This window comes from Carcharodon carcharias, chromosome 10 (assembly GCF_017639515.1).
Source record: "Carcharodon carcharias isolate sCarCar2 chromosome 10, sCarCar2.pri, whole genome shotgun sequence".
Classification (NCBI taxonomy): domain Eukaryota; kingdom Metazoa; phylum Chordata; class Chondrichthyes; order Lamniformes; family Lamnidae; genus Carcharodon; species Carcharodon carcharias.
In genome coordinates, this window is record NC_054476.1 from 93,980,889 (window position 1) to 93,996,602 (window position 15,714).

At 44.1% G+C, this 15,714-nt stretch overlaps 1 protein-coding gene across 2 annotated transcripts in view; it reads right to left on the minus strand.

The window, feature by feature from the left end:
* LOC121283185 (AP-2 complex subunit alpha-2-like) overlaps positions 1-14,181 on the minus strand; it is a 133,986-nt gene extending 119,805 nt beyond the window's left edge. For both annotated transcript variants that reach the window (XM_041197413.1, XM_041197414.1), the window contains exons 1-4: positions 14,081-14,181; positions 11,572-11,640; positions 6,470-6,612; positions 2,781-2,974 (exon numbers count right to left, since the gene is read on the minus strand). In XM_041197413.1, the coding sequence (XP_041053347.1) occupies positions 2,781-2,974; positions 6,470-6,612; positions 11,572-11,640; positions 14,081-14,147 (473 nt within the window). In that variant the 5' untranslated portion in view covers positions 14,148-14,181. The remainder of the gene's footprint in view (positions 1-2,780; positions 2,975-6,469; positions 6,613-11,571; positions 11,641-14,080) is intronic.
* Between the last annotated feature and the right edge of the window lie 1,533 nt (positions 14,182-15,714).

Here is a 15,714-nt window from a genome sequence, read left to right on the forward strand (position 1 = left end):
AGTACAAGATGTCATAGTGAGACTTCTGTCATGAAAATCCAATTCATAATTCGTATGTTTTAGAATATAACTTTTATTTTTAGAATTAAAGTTTTAACTATAGATGACTGCAAAAAGCTCGATTAAGAAACTGATAAACAACCCTAATGTAAAGGCAAATGAAACAAACCTAGGTTTAATTAATCTGCGTTTATAAGGTCAGTGTTGATAATGAAAAAAAATTGAACAATGGGTGACCCATTTCTGCTCCTCTTGGTTGAGCCAGGGTGTCAAACGTTATCTCCATAAATAATCTAAAAACTAGCAATTCTGGGAAAGAGAGTCATAAGACTCCATTATAGATATACATTATTTATATCAGTGACAGAATCAAAGAGTTGTATTGAAGGTAAAATAATTTATTTGCATTTCTGTTTGAACCATCCCAAAGCATGCCAAGATTAAAACAAAAAACTGCAGATGCTGAAAATCCAAAACAAAAACAAAATTACCTGGAAAAACTCAGCAGGTCTGACAGCATCTGCAGAGAGGAATACAGTTAATATTTCGAGTCCATATGACTCTTCAACAGAACTAAGGAAAAATAGAAAAGAGGTGGAATATATTTCACCTCTTTTCTATTTTTCCTTAGCTCTGTTGAAGAGTCATACGGACTCGAAATATTAACTATATTCCTCTCCACAGATGCTGTCAGACCTGCTGAGTTTTTCCAGGTATTTTTGTTTTTGTTTTTGTTCCAAAACATGCCAAGTTGCCTTGGAGATAGTGATTCAGGGTGGAGCCTTCATTAGAAAGCTCTTCTGTTTAATTTATATGTGCACGCTTGCTGACAAAAGTAAGCGGTTTGGTTTGGGACAGAGGCAATTGCAGCTTTGCTTTGATGTTGACTGCACCTCAATGGATTGAGGGAGCCAACAGGAGGTGATCATCAGTTATGCCTGCACTCCCAGACAAGAAAATACTAACTTCGGCGTTCACTGTGTGGAATGTGCTTGGGGCTCTATCTCAGTTTGGATTTTGTGAGGGAAAAGCAGCTGGACAATTTGTTCTAGTTTGCAGCTAGTGGAAGAAATCTACAGTGATCCTCATAGAGCCTTGTGGCAGAAATCAGTCAGCAGAGTTAGTTTGGAAGGCTGTGGGAAGGCAGTTGGACATCTGCCAGCAACCCAAGCAAGGAGTTGAGGAATCCACAGTCTTGAAGCCTGTAAAAGAAAAGGTGGAGGGTCACATAGCCAAAATCTAATGGAAGGACTCCCACAGAACGTTACCTTGGAGTAATAGCTGGAATACTGAAGAGAATTAAATTTAATTCCAGAGGGCTGTGGCATACTTTGTGGGTTGGTCCCTAAAGAAGTGAATGAATTTTCATGATTGTCAAAAATGAAAAGGGAACTCTTTTTTGGGGGGAGGGGGGCGAAGAGAGGAGCTGTAACAAAGTGAAACTGAATTCAGAACATATGCAGTCGTAACCTATAGTGTAAAGTTAATATTTTTGATATATAATAAAGTTGATTTTTGTTTAAAAAAGTGAAATCTTGCGGCATTATTCTGTCAGTTAATTGCTTGGTAAATAGGAATCACCAGACAATACCTTTGATATAAAAAGGAATTGAATTTAACTTACCTGAGGTGGTTAAAAACAGTCCAAAATGGGATAAGAAGGGAATCAAACTAATTATTCCCTGCAATCACCTGGTGGGTACAGCAGTGAAGAACCACAGTGTCACACATCATCATAATGATGGGAAAACCCCAACAGAAACATGACGTACAGATGTGGTCATAATTAACATTGAAGAGATCCGGCACGATTGACTTAGGTCTTTTGAATGGAGAGGTAGCAGTACATAGTAGATTTAATAGATATATATGCATGTGTCCACACACATATATACATTTACAACTACAAATATACAGAAGGCATTCAATGGTGTCACAAATAAAGTGCACTCTGTTTTAACCCTGTTGTGAAAGATTTAAGTTTTGTCTAAAAGCTGATATCTCACCAGCTGCACGTGCTATTATTACTTTTAAATTTAAGGTTAAATTGGGAACAATCCAGAGAAAATACAAGAGGCATCACATGAAGCCATCGTCCTATACAGAGAAATGTCATCACTTTCTAATAGCTGACTTGATGGTTCAGTTACTAAATTCAGCATTTAACTCAGCTATACAGACCAGCAGGTCACAGGTTCAGTCTGTTCTGCATCAACTGATCTGAGGGAAGTGTGGGGGGTACATTTAGTCTCAATGCCCCTGCACTATAATAGAGAAGAAGCATCCCTACTCCTGATCACTGTGACTCCCAATGAGAGAGAGAGAGAATGAGCAGAGTGGCCTCCTGTAGCCTCTCCCCACTGTAGTTGCATATACTGAAATGTCTGGCCTCACACATGTAAATACAAGTGGAAGGAGCCACCAGTGACAGTGGAATGATAGTCTAAGCACACACCAAAGACTGAGGAAAGGGTGAAGAGAAGAAAATGGGCAAGAATTAACCAAAACCAAACTTTAGCTAAAACTACAAATGCTATTTGGAGCAGATCACTGAAGCAATGCAAGATGGAATATTCCAGGTATATGGCTGCCTCTTTACCACTACTTTTTATTTTGTTCAACATGATATGACCATGGAAAATGAGGTCAATGATAAGGACTTCATGGCTCCTGGTACAGGCACTGGGATAAATATGCCAATAGCACTGTTGCAGAGTGTTACAGACAAAGTATCAAACCTGCCCTTTAAAAATGAAATTTACTGTCACAGTAACACTTACCCAGCAACAAGTATTTTTGGAATCTCACCAGCAAAGGCCTCTGCCATCTCCCGGCTTCCAACATTGGCAATGCAGTGCAGGGCCAGCCCCATGAACGTAGGGTTGCGGCTGGCCAGGTCATTCTTGAGAGCATTGTTTATTAAACGCATCAACTTACTGTTTGAATTCACCAAGATTGAGATGAAAAGGTAACCCTGCAATTATTTAAAGAGACAGGGAGAGGGGAGACATTAATTAAAGAACCTCCAATACAGCATCCAGAACTCGACTCATCACCACATTCAGGCATCTATCAAACACACCAGCTCTGAGCTGAGGGGTCTTCTGCACAGGCTACCTGCAGTCCCCATAGATATATAATGGAATATACTCTCTTAGGCAGTAACGTTAGACAGCCCATCACTCAGATTTAATGACAGATCTTTTTAATCTGACGATTGTGTTACTGGGTTACAAAGATTGATTTTTATTGGTACATTTCATGTCACATTGCTCACGGTGAGTTAGAAGATGTCCTGCTTACTTACATGCAATTATCAGAGCTTTGCCATAATTAGAAGAAATCCTGTAGGAGTGTTAGTGACTGCTTAAGGGGAATGTTGATGATAATGTTCACAGTCTCCTTGACTTTTATTAAAAGCTCACTTAACTGTGTAGTTAATTTTATCTCTCTTTTTCTGCAGGCCCTGAATATAATACAAGGGAGCAGTGGGAAGTTGAGCTATGTTGGGATGGTGATCCTGCACCTTCAAAGCAATAGGGAACTCTCAAAGAGCTGGGATGGGATTCCATGATGTGTGAATCCAGAGTTGCAGTATTTGAAACATTGGAAGAGGATACCAGGGAAGGAGAAAGCTTTTGGGATCTGGCATCATTGGAGAAAGTCCTAGGGCATAGAGTGAAAGCAGGAATGATCACATGTTTTCGGACAATTAAAGAGGATTGTGTGTGAGATAGCAATGGGAGGGTATCAAAACATGATGGCAAGGCTGAGGCATTGGGGACATGGAAGTAAAAAGGTTGTTGGCAGTGGAGTACGGTATGTGATTTATTGGGTGTGAGAGAATGGCAGAATGAGATTCGAGTCCTAGATAGGGCGAGGGACTGAGAGCAGCATAGAGAGTCAGGGACGGGGAGGGGGAGGGGGAGTCAGACAGATGAGCACAGATGTACCAACAAACATCAAGCCATTGTCTTCTCTAGCTCAAAAAGAAGGCCATCCACAAAGACATCCCACGCCTCCCCATTAGCCCACACTAAAATGCTATAGAAGTTTACTTAATCACAGTTGGAAAAACCCAGCATCTGTGGAGAGTGAAATAGAGTTAACGTTTCGAGTCCAGTGTGACTGTTCTTTGGAACTGTTCCAAAGAGAAGTTCCAGGGAAGAGTCATACAGACTTGAAACATTAACTCCGTTTCGCTCTCTACAGATGCTGTCAGACCTACTGAGTTTTTCCAGCATTTTCTGTTTTTATTAGGGTCTCAACTACCTCCTCTTTCACTATGACTTGAGCAGCATCATGGTCTTTGGAAAAGATAGAAATAAAGTACTCATTTAAAACCTCAGCCATGTTCCGTGCCTCCACACACAAATTTCCTTTAAAGCACCTAACCAGCCCCACTCCTCCTTTTACCACCCTTTTTACTATTTATATGCTTCCAGACTGCCTGTTACATTAGCTGCCAGTCTCTTCTGATACTCTCTTTTAGCTCTCTCATTGTTTTATCAATTTCCCTCTGAACTTACTATGTTCAGTCTGGTTCTCACTTGTATTATCCACCTGACATGTGTCATATGCATCTTTTATTCACTCTCTACCCCTCTCATTATCCAGGGACCTTTGGATTTGTTTGCCCTATATTTCCCCCCCTCATGGGGATGTACATTGACTGGATCTGAACTATTTCCTCTTTAAAGGCAGCCCATTGTTCCACGACAGTTTTGTTGCCAACCTTTGATTCCAATTTACCTAGGACAGATCCTTTCTCATGCCATTGAAGTTGATCCTCTCCCAGTTTTTTTTTACTCTGAATTGTTCCATGTCCTTTTCCACAACGAAACTAAACCTTATGATGCAATGATGACTGTCCCCTAAGTGTTCCCCAATTGACACAGCATCTTCCCCAGAACCTGATCCAATGATGCCTCCTTCCTTGGAGTGAAAACATACCGATATTTCTTGCCTCTCTCCACCCTTTAACACCATGCCTAGCTCAGCTTGGATCATTAAAGTCCCTCATTATAACTATTCTATAAGTCTTGCTGACCTCAGCCTGAAATCTCTTTGCAAAAGCTATTTGTGCACAAAGCCCAAAGTTAAGCTAAATGGCGAACATCTATTATAAACAGGATGATTAGTCTTTATCCAACCCTGCGTGAGAAAGTGTGCCAAGAAGCCAATGGTGATTGCCTTCAGCTTCCCCATCTTGACCTTTTCTGCATAGTGATTGGGACTTGCTGTGAACAGCTCCTGCTCTATGTGGTAACCACAAATGTACTTGCTGGCTATTGTGAGGATCAAACCTGAGACAAAAACAGAATTACCTGGAAAAAACTCAGCAGGTCTGGCAGCATCGGCGGAGAAGAAAAGAGTTGACGTTTCGAGTCCTCATGACCCTTCGACAGAACTTGCGTTCGAGTCCAAGAAAGAGTTGAAATATAAGCTGGTTTAAGGTGTGTGTGTGGGGGGCGGAGAGATAGTGAGACAAAGAGGTGGAGGGGGGGGTGGGGGTGTGTGGTTGTAGGGACAAACAAGCAGTGATAGAAGCAGATCATCAAAAGATGTCAACGACAATAGTACAATAGAACACATAGGTGTTAAAATTAAAGTTGGTGATATTATCTAAACGAATGTGCTAATTAAGAATGGATGGTAGGGCACTCAAGGTATAGCTCTAGTGGGTTTTTTTTTAATTTTAATATATAATGGGAATAGGTGAGAAAAGGAAAATCTTTATAATTTATTGGAAAAAAAAGGGAAGGGGGAAACAGAAAGGGAGTGGGGATGGGGGAGGGAGCTTACGACCTAAAGTTGTTGAATTCAATATTCAGTCCAGAAGGCTGTAAAGTCCCTAGTCGGAAGATGAGGTGTTGTTCCTCCAGTTTGCATTGGGCTTCACTGGAACAATGCAGCAAGCCAAGGACAGACATGTGGGCAAGAGAGCAGGGTGTTTTTGTTTTGGATTTCCAGCATCCGCAGTTTTTTTGTTCTTATCAAACCTGAGACTTTGGCATCATAAGCGCCACAGTATAACCAACATAGCCAAACAGCTACACAAATGCACTTGCTGGCTGCACTGATTAAAAGGAAAGTCCACAAGCAGGAGCCAGACATGATCCCCAGCCACAGCACTGCAGAAAAATGAATAGGCAGAAAAAGGAGAAAAAATTAAATGTGGATTCACAGGATACTGGAAATCAGACTGGAAAATAGGACAAATGGGAGCTTAAATAACGCAACTCCTCATTTACAACCAATAGATTTAACAAGAAGCATGACCAGCATACCCACACAAAATGCCTCCTTGGGCTTGTCAAAGTAAAGATTCCCTGAAAACAATATTCATTTCCATGCTGCCAAACGACAGTGTTCCTGCTGGTGTTACTATGGCCAACTACATTCAAGAGGCAAAACAAGACTTCTGTCTGTTAAATTGTAATAAGGCAGTAACCACTGTCCTACTTACAATTTGTTTCTCCGTATATTTATTGGAACTAAGTAGGTTCACTGCTTCCATGTGACCAAAATCAATATCATGACCGAGGAGGAAGATGAAAAGAAGTTTGCAAATATACTTTTTCTTGCTGTAGCCATCCAAAGCCTTGGCACCTGCAAATCAATGGGAGGAATATTTCACAAACATCTCATTTTCAAATGTAAAAGCAAAATACTGCAGATGCTGGAAATCTGAAAGGAAAACAGAAAATGCTGGAAAAACTCAGCAGGTCTGGCAGCATCTGCAGATAGGGAAACACAGTTAAGGTTTTGACTCCGTATGACTATTCTTCAGAACTGAAGAGAGATAGAAATGTTATGGGTTTTATGCTGTTGTAAAATAGGGGGAGGGACAGCTGGAGCAAAATAGAAGGTCAAGGATTGGTTAGGAGGCGAGAGCCCCCTACCTCTCTTCAATTCCAAAGAGTCAAATTGGATTCGAAGCATTAACTCCGTTTCTCCCTCCACAGATACTGCCAGACTGGCCAAGTTTTTCCAGCATTTTCCGTTTTTATTTCATTTTTAAATGTATTCTCTTCCGGCACCATGCAGCATATGAAACCCATGAGAGACAGACATGCGTGAGGCAATACTTCCTCTTGATCTGATCTTAAGGAGGGAGCATGTGAATGTGATTTTGGATGACCACAATCCTAGGTTTTCTTGAATTCTTGTGAGGAAGCGTAACTTTAACCAGTGTTAGCACTAAGCACTAAACACTTGAACCTCATTTTGCTTCAAACTGTACTTGGGAAAATACTTCAGTGCACTCACTACACCAACTGTCATTTTTAGTCTGAACCATTTGGCATGCTGTTTTTCCTGGAGTAAAGAGATCTGGAGGGTAGTGCGGGGAAGGTGCATGAGTTTTATTACTGCATTACTTCATGCTAAAAAGATTCCACCTTCACCCAGTGGGATTAAATACAACATGGTTAATCTCAGTGACGTTTTTTATTTATTTGTTCAAGGGACATGGTACAGCTGGCAAGGCCAGCACTTGTCATATTCCCAAGTATGGCCTGTGCAGGATGGCTGCAACAGTGCAATTTAAAAAAAAGGCTAAGAAGCCGAATTACAATAATGCCTTTACATCAGACGATCCACAGCAAAGGCACACTGACCTTTACTTTCTACCAGCTATCTCCTCCTCCACATATCAGGGCAGGATAGTCAAGCAAAATGGTGGCATGTACACAGTCATATTCAGAAATTCCACAGGTGCAATATCTTAACAAAGTGGTTATCTCCTGCTAACAGCTCCCAATGTCTCTCACATCCCACCCACCTCGATCCCCTCACTAACTGCAAGTTCCCCTCCAAGTCACACAGCATCCTATCTTCGAAGGATATCGCCATTCCTTCAAAGTTGCAGGAGCAAAATCCTGGAACTCCCTTCCTAATTGCACCACACCACAGGGTCTGCACCAGTTCAAGGCGGCGGTGTCAGAAATTGGGATCTTTAATAGATGGGTATTTTCTGCATTTTATGGGATTAGCTAAGCAGCATTGATTTTCTTTCTGGAAAGAGGATTTCGAAACACTTTGACCTCTAAACAGGCTTAGTTCAAGCTGCCATGTTGACATTCCTGAGTTGTTAGATGGTGTCCTGTGCACCCGCTTATCTCCCTAGTGTTTAGAAAAGGCCAGGATATGACCCTCAACAAGATGTAAAAAGCTGACCTCAAGCAGGGTGATGCACAAGGCGGGGGTGGTAACCACCCAGACACATGGAGAACCTGTCCTTTGTCTATTGGTCAGAATAGTTAGACAGATAATTGACACTGGGTAAGCTACCAGCCCCCAAATAAGGGTATATAGGTTGGTATCATGCTGGTGATAGAGGGCCGAGGTGCTCGAGAGGTCCACGTGAGATACTGCGGGTGTTGTGGTGACAGTGCAATACGCATCAGTAACTGCCTTCTTCAGAATGGATGACGAGGAGGACGAAGATGAGATCAACAAACAAAGAGCCAGCCATTTGCCTGCCCTCCTAGATCAGTAAACCGCTCTCAACTGTAACAGGTCATATACCTTTCTCTGTCTAGTTACTTAATGTATATCTAAACTACTGCTTCTGAATCATTTAATAAATCATCTTAAAATTACTTATCAATAGGCGGCTGCCTATTTACGTAACTGTGGTCTTGAATCCAAAACTCTTACAGCAATTCATCACCACTTCAAGGGCAATCAAGCACAGGCAATAAAAGTGCTGGCCTAGCCAGTGACACCCACATGCTGTGAAGCAATAAATTTTTGAAACCCCTGTCTCGTGCACCTCTCCCTCTGGAGCCCCTCAATAACTCTGTCTCGTTCACACTGTCCCTCTAGATATCCTCTCCAACTCTGTCTTATGTACACTGTCCCTCTGGATCCCCTCGCTAACTCAGTCTCGTATGCACTATCCTTCTGGATCCCCTCACTAACGCGCTGTCTCATTTACACTGCCCCTCTGGATCCTCTCACTAACTCTGCCTGGTGTATACTGTCCCACTGGCTCCCTTCACTAACTCCCTGTGTCATGTACACTGTCCCTCTGGATCCCCTCACTAACTCCCTATATCTTGGACACTGTCCCCTCTGGATCCCCTAACTCCCTGCCTTGTGTACACCGTCCCTCTGGATTCCCTCACTAACTCCCTATCTCATGTACACTGCCCCTCTGGATCCCCTCACTAACTCCCTATCTCATGTACACTGCCCCACTGGCTCCCCTTCCTAATTATGTCTGGTGTACACTGTCCCTCTGGGTCCCGTCACCAACTTCCTGCCTCATGTACATTGTCCCTCTGAAGCCCCTCACTAATTCCCTGTACCATGTGGGTCCCCTCACTAATTCTGTCTCATGTACACTGTCCCTCTGGATCTCTTCACTAACTCCCTGTCTCATACACACGGTCCCTCTGGATCCCATCACTAACGCTTTCCCGTGTACACTGTCCCTTTGCATCCCCTCACTAACTCTGTCTGTATACACTGTTTCTCTGGATCCACTCACTAGCTCTCTGCTGCACCATGTTCTCAGGCCGCCACACTAAACTGGCAGCAGCAAATGCAAGAGGCATCATGTTCATCAATTGTGCCTCCCTCTTCCACGTTTGAAGGGCTTTCCATTTGCGTCCATTAATTTCTCTAGTACTGTTTCAACTTCCCAACTAGACAATTTACTAATTGTGATTCAAGTCAACATTACATTATGTCATAAACACTTTAATCACAGGAAATGATTCATTTTCAAGGATATAGAATAGTCTGGAAGAATTTGTGTTTTATAAAAGACCCTTTAAAGGGTTAATACAAGGGCTCTGGTTGCTGATGTTTCTGGAAAAGACAGTATTTACAAGAAAAGGCAATTAAGCAGTTTTAAAGAAACTGCAAACCCCTTGACCCTGATGGACCGTTTACTAAAGGGTCACATGGTGGTTTATGCTTTGGCAAAAAACTGCTTTGAAAACTGTGTTTAAAAGCTGGTTTTTGCTCTAGAGGAGAGAAAAAAGAAATCAACCGCTTCGATAAAGACACACCAGCTCCTGAAGCTCTAGACTCAGTCCAAAGCAGAGGGTGAATGGCATTTGCTCCGAAGTCACTCTGTTAGGAAATTGAGTGTCTTCAAGTTTTCCTCGAGTCTGCCCGAAAAGTAGTGCAAGAGTCATCAATTGTTTCGCAAACCAGTGTTGAGAAAGCAACCAACTAATCTGGACGCCATTTCAAGGACTCCACCATCTATCATTTTCCCTTGAACCATTGACTTTTAACCTTTTGGCAGAACTCCTCTATTTCATTTTATTACTTTTTGGTTGTGTGGGGGTGCGGGGGGCGGTGTTGTATGAGAGTGTGCGCCTTTCTACTTGACAAGTCTGGTTTTATAATAAACTATTAATTTTGTTGTTTATTGAATTGAGGCATTGAGTAGTCATTCTGAGATGAATAGGGAAAGCACATATTTGGCCGTATAGCCAGCTGGAGAAATCATTTAAGTACATGTTGTGACCAGTGGAGTGTTGGTACTAGAGACAGACAGTGCACTCCTCCCATCTCAGTTGGAACAATCATCTGCAGAACAAAGTTTTCTTCATCGTGAAGGAAACTGATACCTGAAGCAGACAAATTGTTCATGGTGGTTCACTATTTACCTCAAAAACAAGAAGGGAAGTCAGAGGGGTAGCCTTTACCACCAAAGTGATTTGTGCAGTAGGTTTGCAGGCAACTGTATAAATAACTTAGAGATACAATTAGAGTTTTTCTAAAGAGAAGAATTGAGGGATATGGAGGAAGGCTGTGTGTATAGGATTGATCAAAAAGGATGGAGTTGCTGAATCTAATGGCCCATTCCCAAGTTATCTCAATTACTACTGCCTGCTGTACATGTAAACAGCGGATTTCAGTATGGTGAGGTCCTTTCACTACATGTGTTTCAGGTCAATTTTTTTTTATTCATTCATGGGATGTGGGCATTGTTGGCTGTGCCAGTATTTATTGCCCATCCCTAGTTTCCCTCAAGGTGGTGGTGAGCTGCCTTCTTGAATCACTGCAGTCCATGTGGTGTGAGTACACCCACAGTGCTATTGGGACAGAGTTTCAGAATTTTGACCCAGCGACAGTGAAGGAACGGCGATATATTTCCAAGTCAGGGTGGCGAGTGGCTTGGAGGGGAACTTCCAAGTGGTGGTGTTCCCATGTGTCTGCTGCCGTTGTCCTAGATGGCATCGGTCACGGATTTGGAAGGTGTTGCCTAAGGAGCAGTATTTGCTGCTGGCAAGGCTGCATTTATTGCCCGGCACTGGATGTGCATGATTTTAAGAATTGAGTAGCAATTTTTTTTTGCAATTACAACTTGTAAAACCATTGCAAAGTGTATTGAGAGGCAATCACATGGCAAGGCACTGAAACCACTTGTGGGTCAGCCTGACTAAAGGTGACTGGGTTTCCTTTCCAGCTAATCCAAAATAATGATAATTTCCAAGGTAATCTGCATCTTTCCTGGGGCTGAGTTTGAACTTTTGGCCTTTAAGTTGCTGATCCAGCACCCATAATCACAAGACTCCTCTACCCTATGGGCTCAATCCTTACCTTTAAACTTAGAACGAATGTTTGCCAATTCTTTGTTGATTCGCTTTATTTCTGCTTCTTTGCTTTTGCCTGTATGGGGGAATACAAGGATAAATATTTGTTGTTTGAGGAACTAAAAATCAAAAACAAAAGTTATTTTACTGGGTTTTATGTACTGTACACGTGACAGATCTCCAGATGAAGGGATGGGACACATTGCCTATGGGTAGAAAACGAGCTAATCATAAACCTTCAATTATCTTGTCCACCCTGCTGCTCCCACTGCTCATCGCTGGTTAATAACATTGGAATGAATTTCCAGCTCCTGGAAAACCAAACGTTCTTTTTGGAAGATCTGCCAGATTTTCCCCCATCAGGGGCTCGTGAAGGAGGCAAATCACAAGCACCAACGGAAGTGAAGGATCTGCCATTGCCCTGCTAAAGATCAACTGGCTGATTTAAGGTGAGCTATAGAGAGAAACTTTGAACCTCTTTGACTCCAACATGACATGTGTAGGTCAGAATGTGACTGTGTGAGGTTATTTTCAGAATGGACACTAGAAATGGCTACAATGGTTCTGGACTCCATAGATGGGGCTGGGGTAGGGGTTGTTGGCGAAGGAAGGGGGGAGTGGTGAGGGGAGGCAGGGAGAAACTAATCCTGATCATAGAAATTGACAACATGGAAGAAAGCCATTCAGCCCATTATTTCCACATAAGCCAACAAGTAGCTATCCAGTTTAATCTCAATTTCCACCTCTTGGTCTATAGTCTTGTAGGTTATGGCATATCCAAGAACTTTAAATATAATGAGCCTACTACCCTATCAGGCAGCGAGTTCCAGATACCCATCACCCTTTGGGTGAAACAATTTCCCCTCAAATCCCCTCTAAACCCCCTACCACTTACCCTGGTTGTGGTAACCTCAATCAAGGGAAATAGGGCCTTCCTATCCACATTATTTTAACCCTTTTCAGTTTTATACACTTCCCTTAAATCTCTCTTCAGCCTCTGATCCAAAGAAAACAACGCCAGCCTATAATCTTTCCTCAGAATTAAATACACCAGTCCTGGTAACATCCTCATAAATCTGCTCTAGTGCAATCACATCTTTCGTGTAGTGCAGTGACCAGAACTGTACAAACTACTCCAGCATAAACTTCCAGTTCTTATATTCTATACCTCAGCAATTAAAGACAGGCATCCCCTACGTCTTCCTAACCAAACAACTTCAGGGATCTGTGGACATGCTCTCCAAGCTCCCTCTTTCCTCTACACTGCTCAAATATCAAACCATTCCTTGGATGTTCTTATACCTTGTTTGCCTTCGCCCAGAATATTAGCTTACACTTTCTCCATATTGAACTCCATTAACCATGATCTTATTAGATGGCAGAGCAGGCTCAGGGTGCTGAATGGCCTACTCCTGCTCCTTGTTTGTATGCTCCATACATACACCTGACTAGTCCATTGATATCTTCCTGCAGTTTACAGCTTTCTTTTTCATTATCAACCATATACCTAATTTCTGAATCATCTTCAAATTTCTAAATCATAGCCCAAGATTCAAGTCCAAATCACTGATAGATAGTGCAAAAAGCAATGGGCCTAGTACTACAGAACCACACTGGAAACAGCCTTATGGTCACAGCAAAACCCAACGACCATTATCCTTTGCTTCCTGCCACTGAGCTAACTGTGGATCTTATTTGTCACTTCGCTGTGGATCCCATGGGGTTTTACTATCGTGACCAGTCTGTCACATGGGGCCGTATCAAAACCGTTGCTAAAAGCCAAATACACTACATCAGATGCATTACCCTCATCAACGCTCCTTGTTATCACCTCAAAAAAATTAATGTTCGTCAGACATGAACTTCCCTTAACAAATCCATGCTGACTGCCTTTGATTAAACCATGACTTACAAATTGAAGACTTATCCTGTCTCTCAGAACATTTTCCAGTAATATTCCCATTACCGAGGTTAGACTGACTGGTCTGTAATTACGTGGTCTCTCCCTTTCTCCCTCTTTAGACAATGGTACAATGCCAACTGTTCTCCAGTCCTCTGGCACCATGCCCATAGAAAGAGGCGATTGGAAAATGATGGCCTTGGTCTCCACTTCCCTTAACAGCCTGGGATACATTTCATCAGGCCTGGGGATTAATCCAGCTTCAAAGGTGTTAACGTTTCCTCTCTCATTGATTTAATTTAATGTTTCACATTCCTCCCTGATTACACTTAAGTTCCGGGCTGAGATGATGGGCCCCCATTCACCTTCCATCATGTTGGAGATGGCTCCAACCCGCGCAGAGCTTTCTCACCGATGTCCATTGAAAAGAATCCCCTGAAAACACCCGCTCCACCCAGAGAGGAGTTAGCCCCCGGGGGGGCTGGGTGCAGTGCTAACCCCCGAGAGAGCTGTTACCCTGGGGGGGGGAATGTTGGCCTCAGTGTCTGAGGTTGAAGTCTTTACCCCGGTGGTGGAAGGGGGATTTTATCAGTTATTCCTCAGCCCCGATACTCACAATTTCTAATATCCGATATAAAGACAGCCAAACCCCGCATCGCATCTCCCTTCGCCTCAACCGGCATCTCCCACCCAGCGCGATAGCACTGGCCCCAACCCCAGCTGTCAACAACCACCTGGCCCCGCCCCCAACCGTCAACCACTACACGGCCCCGCCCAACCGGAAACCATCTTCCGGCCCCGTTCCCAAATGTCAATCGCCTCCTGCCCCGACCGTCAGCCATGGCACGACCGTCGTAATACCAGGCCCGCTCCCAATAGGCAACATTCCCTGGCCCCACCCAAAACCAACGGCTCCGCCCTCAACCCCCTGGCACCATCCCCCAACTGTAAACCACCCCTCAGCAATGCTCAGATCGTCCCCGCTGCGCACTTAACCGTCAACAGCCGTAGCCCCACCCCCAAACATCAAGCTCTGTTCCAAGCCTACCAGAGACCCGCCCCAAAACCACAGCCCCACCCACAAACCCCCAATCCCAAAGCCATAAACCTTGGCATTGCCCCCCTTTACCAATTGCATCGATTCCAAAGACCCTGGATGCTCTCCCATTCGTCAACATACCCAGCACCGCCCACAAACTGCATGCCCCACCCCACCAAATACCCCAGTCCTGCCCCCAAACCCCCAGCACCACCCAAAAATCCTGGCCTGCTATCAAAAGACTGGCCACACTACCAACCTCTGGGTCCTACCCCCAAAATCCCTAGCTGTGGAATCAATTGTCAACACCCCCAGACCTGCCAAGCACCTGACATGCCCCCAACTCCCCAGCCCTGCCTCCCAAATGCCAGCACCACCACAACACACACCCAAAACAGGAGGCCTGCCCCCAACCCCCAGGACTAACTCTCATTGTCACCACCAGGCCCCACCCATAACAACCACAACAGCCTTGCCCCCAATGTCCCTCCCCCAGCCCACCCCCTAATGGCCAACCCCGGACAGGACCCCAACCATCACTCCGCGGCTCACAACCCAACTGTCATCTCCTGGATCCGCCCCAACTGTCACACCCTAGCTCACTGCAACCATTACCGTCCAGCCCCGCCTCCATCACCTGGCCCCACCCTGAACTGTCACCACCGGCACCATCACAAACTGAGACCTCTGGCCCACTCCCAAATGTCACTGCAAGTCTCCACACCCAAGCCTCAACCAGCGCCCCGGCCCTAACCGTCACCCCCGGCCAAACCCCAACCATCACCATCCAACCCCGAAAGCCATCATTTGGCCATCTGCCCAACTGTCACCACTCAGCCCAATCCCATTTGTCACGTATGGCCCCACCCCCAACTGTCACCGCCCAGCCCCACCACACTGTGAGCACCCAGCCCAGTCTGTAACCACCATCCCCGGCCCCGCCCCAAACCATTACCATCCCGCCTCGCTTCCAACCATCACCACCCGGTTCCATCCCATCATCACTACCTGGCCCTGCCCCCAAACATCAACAGCTTGCCCTGCCCGTATATAGTCTCTAGTAATTAATAAATACTGTTGAACTATCTAAGACTAAGAATACCCCAATAAGACCTACTGAACTATGCCCCACACTTTACAACATGGTGGCAACAAATGGACAACTCAAAACCTCGCAGAGACTGCAGACGAAAATTAAAATCCTAAAAAAC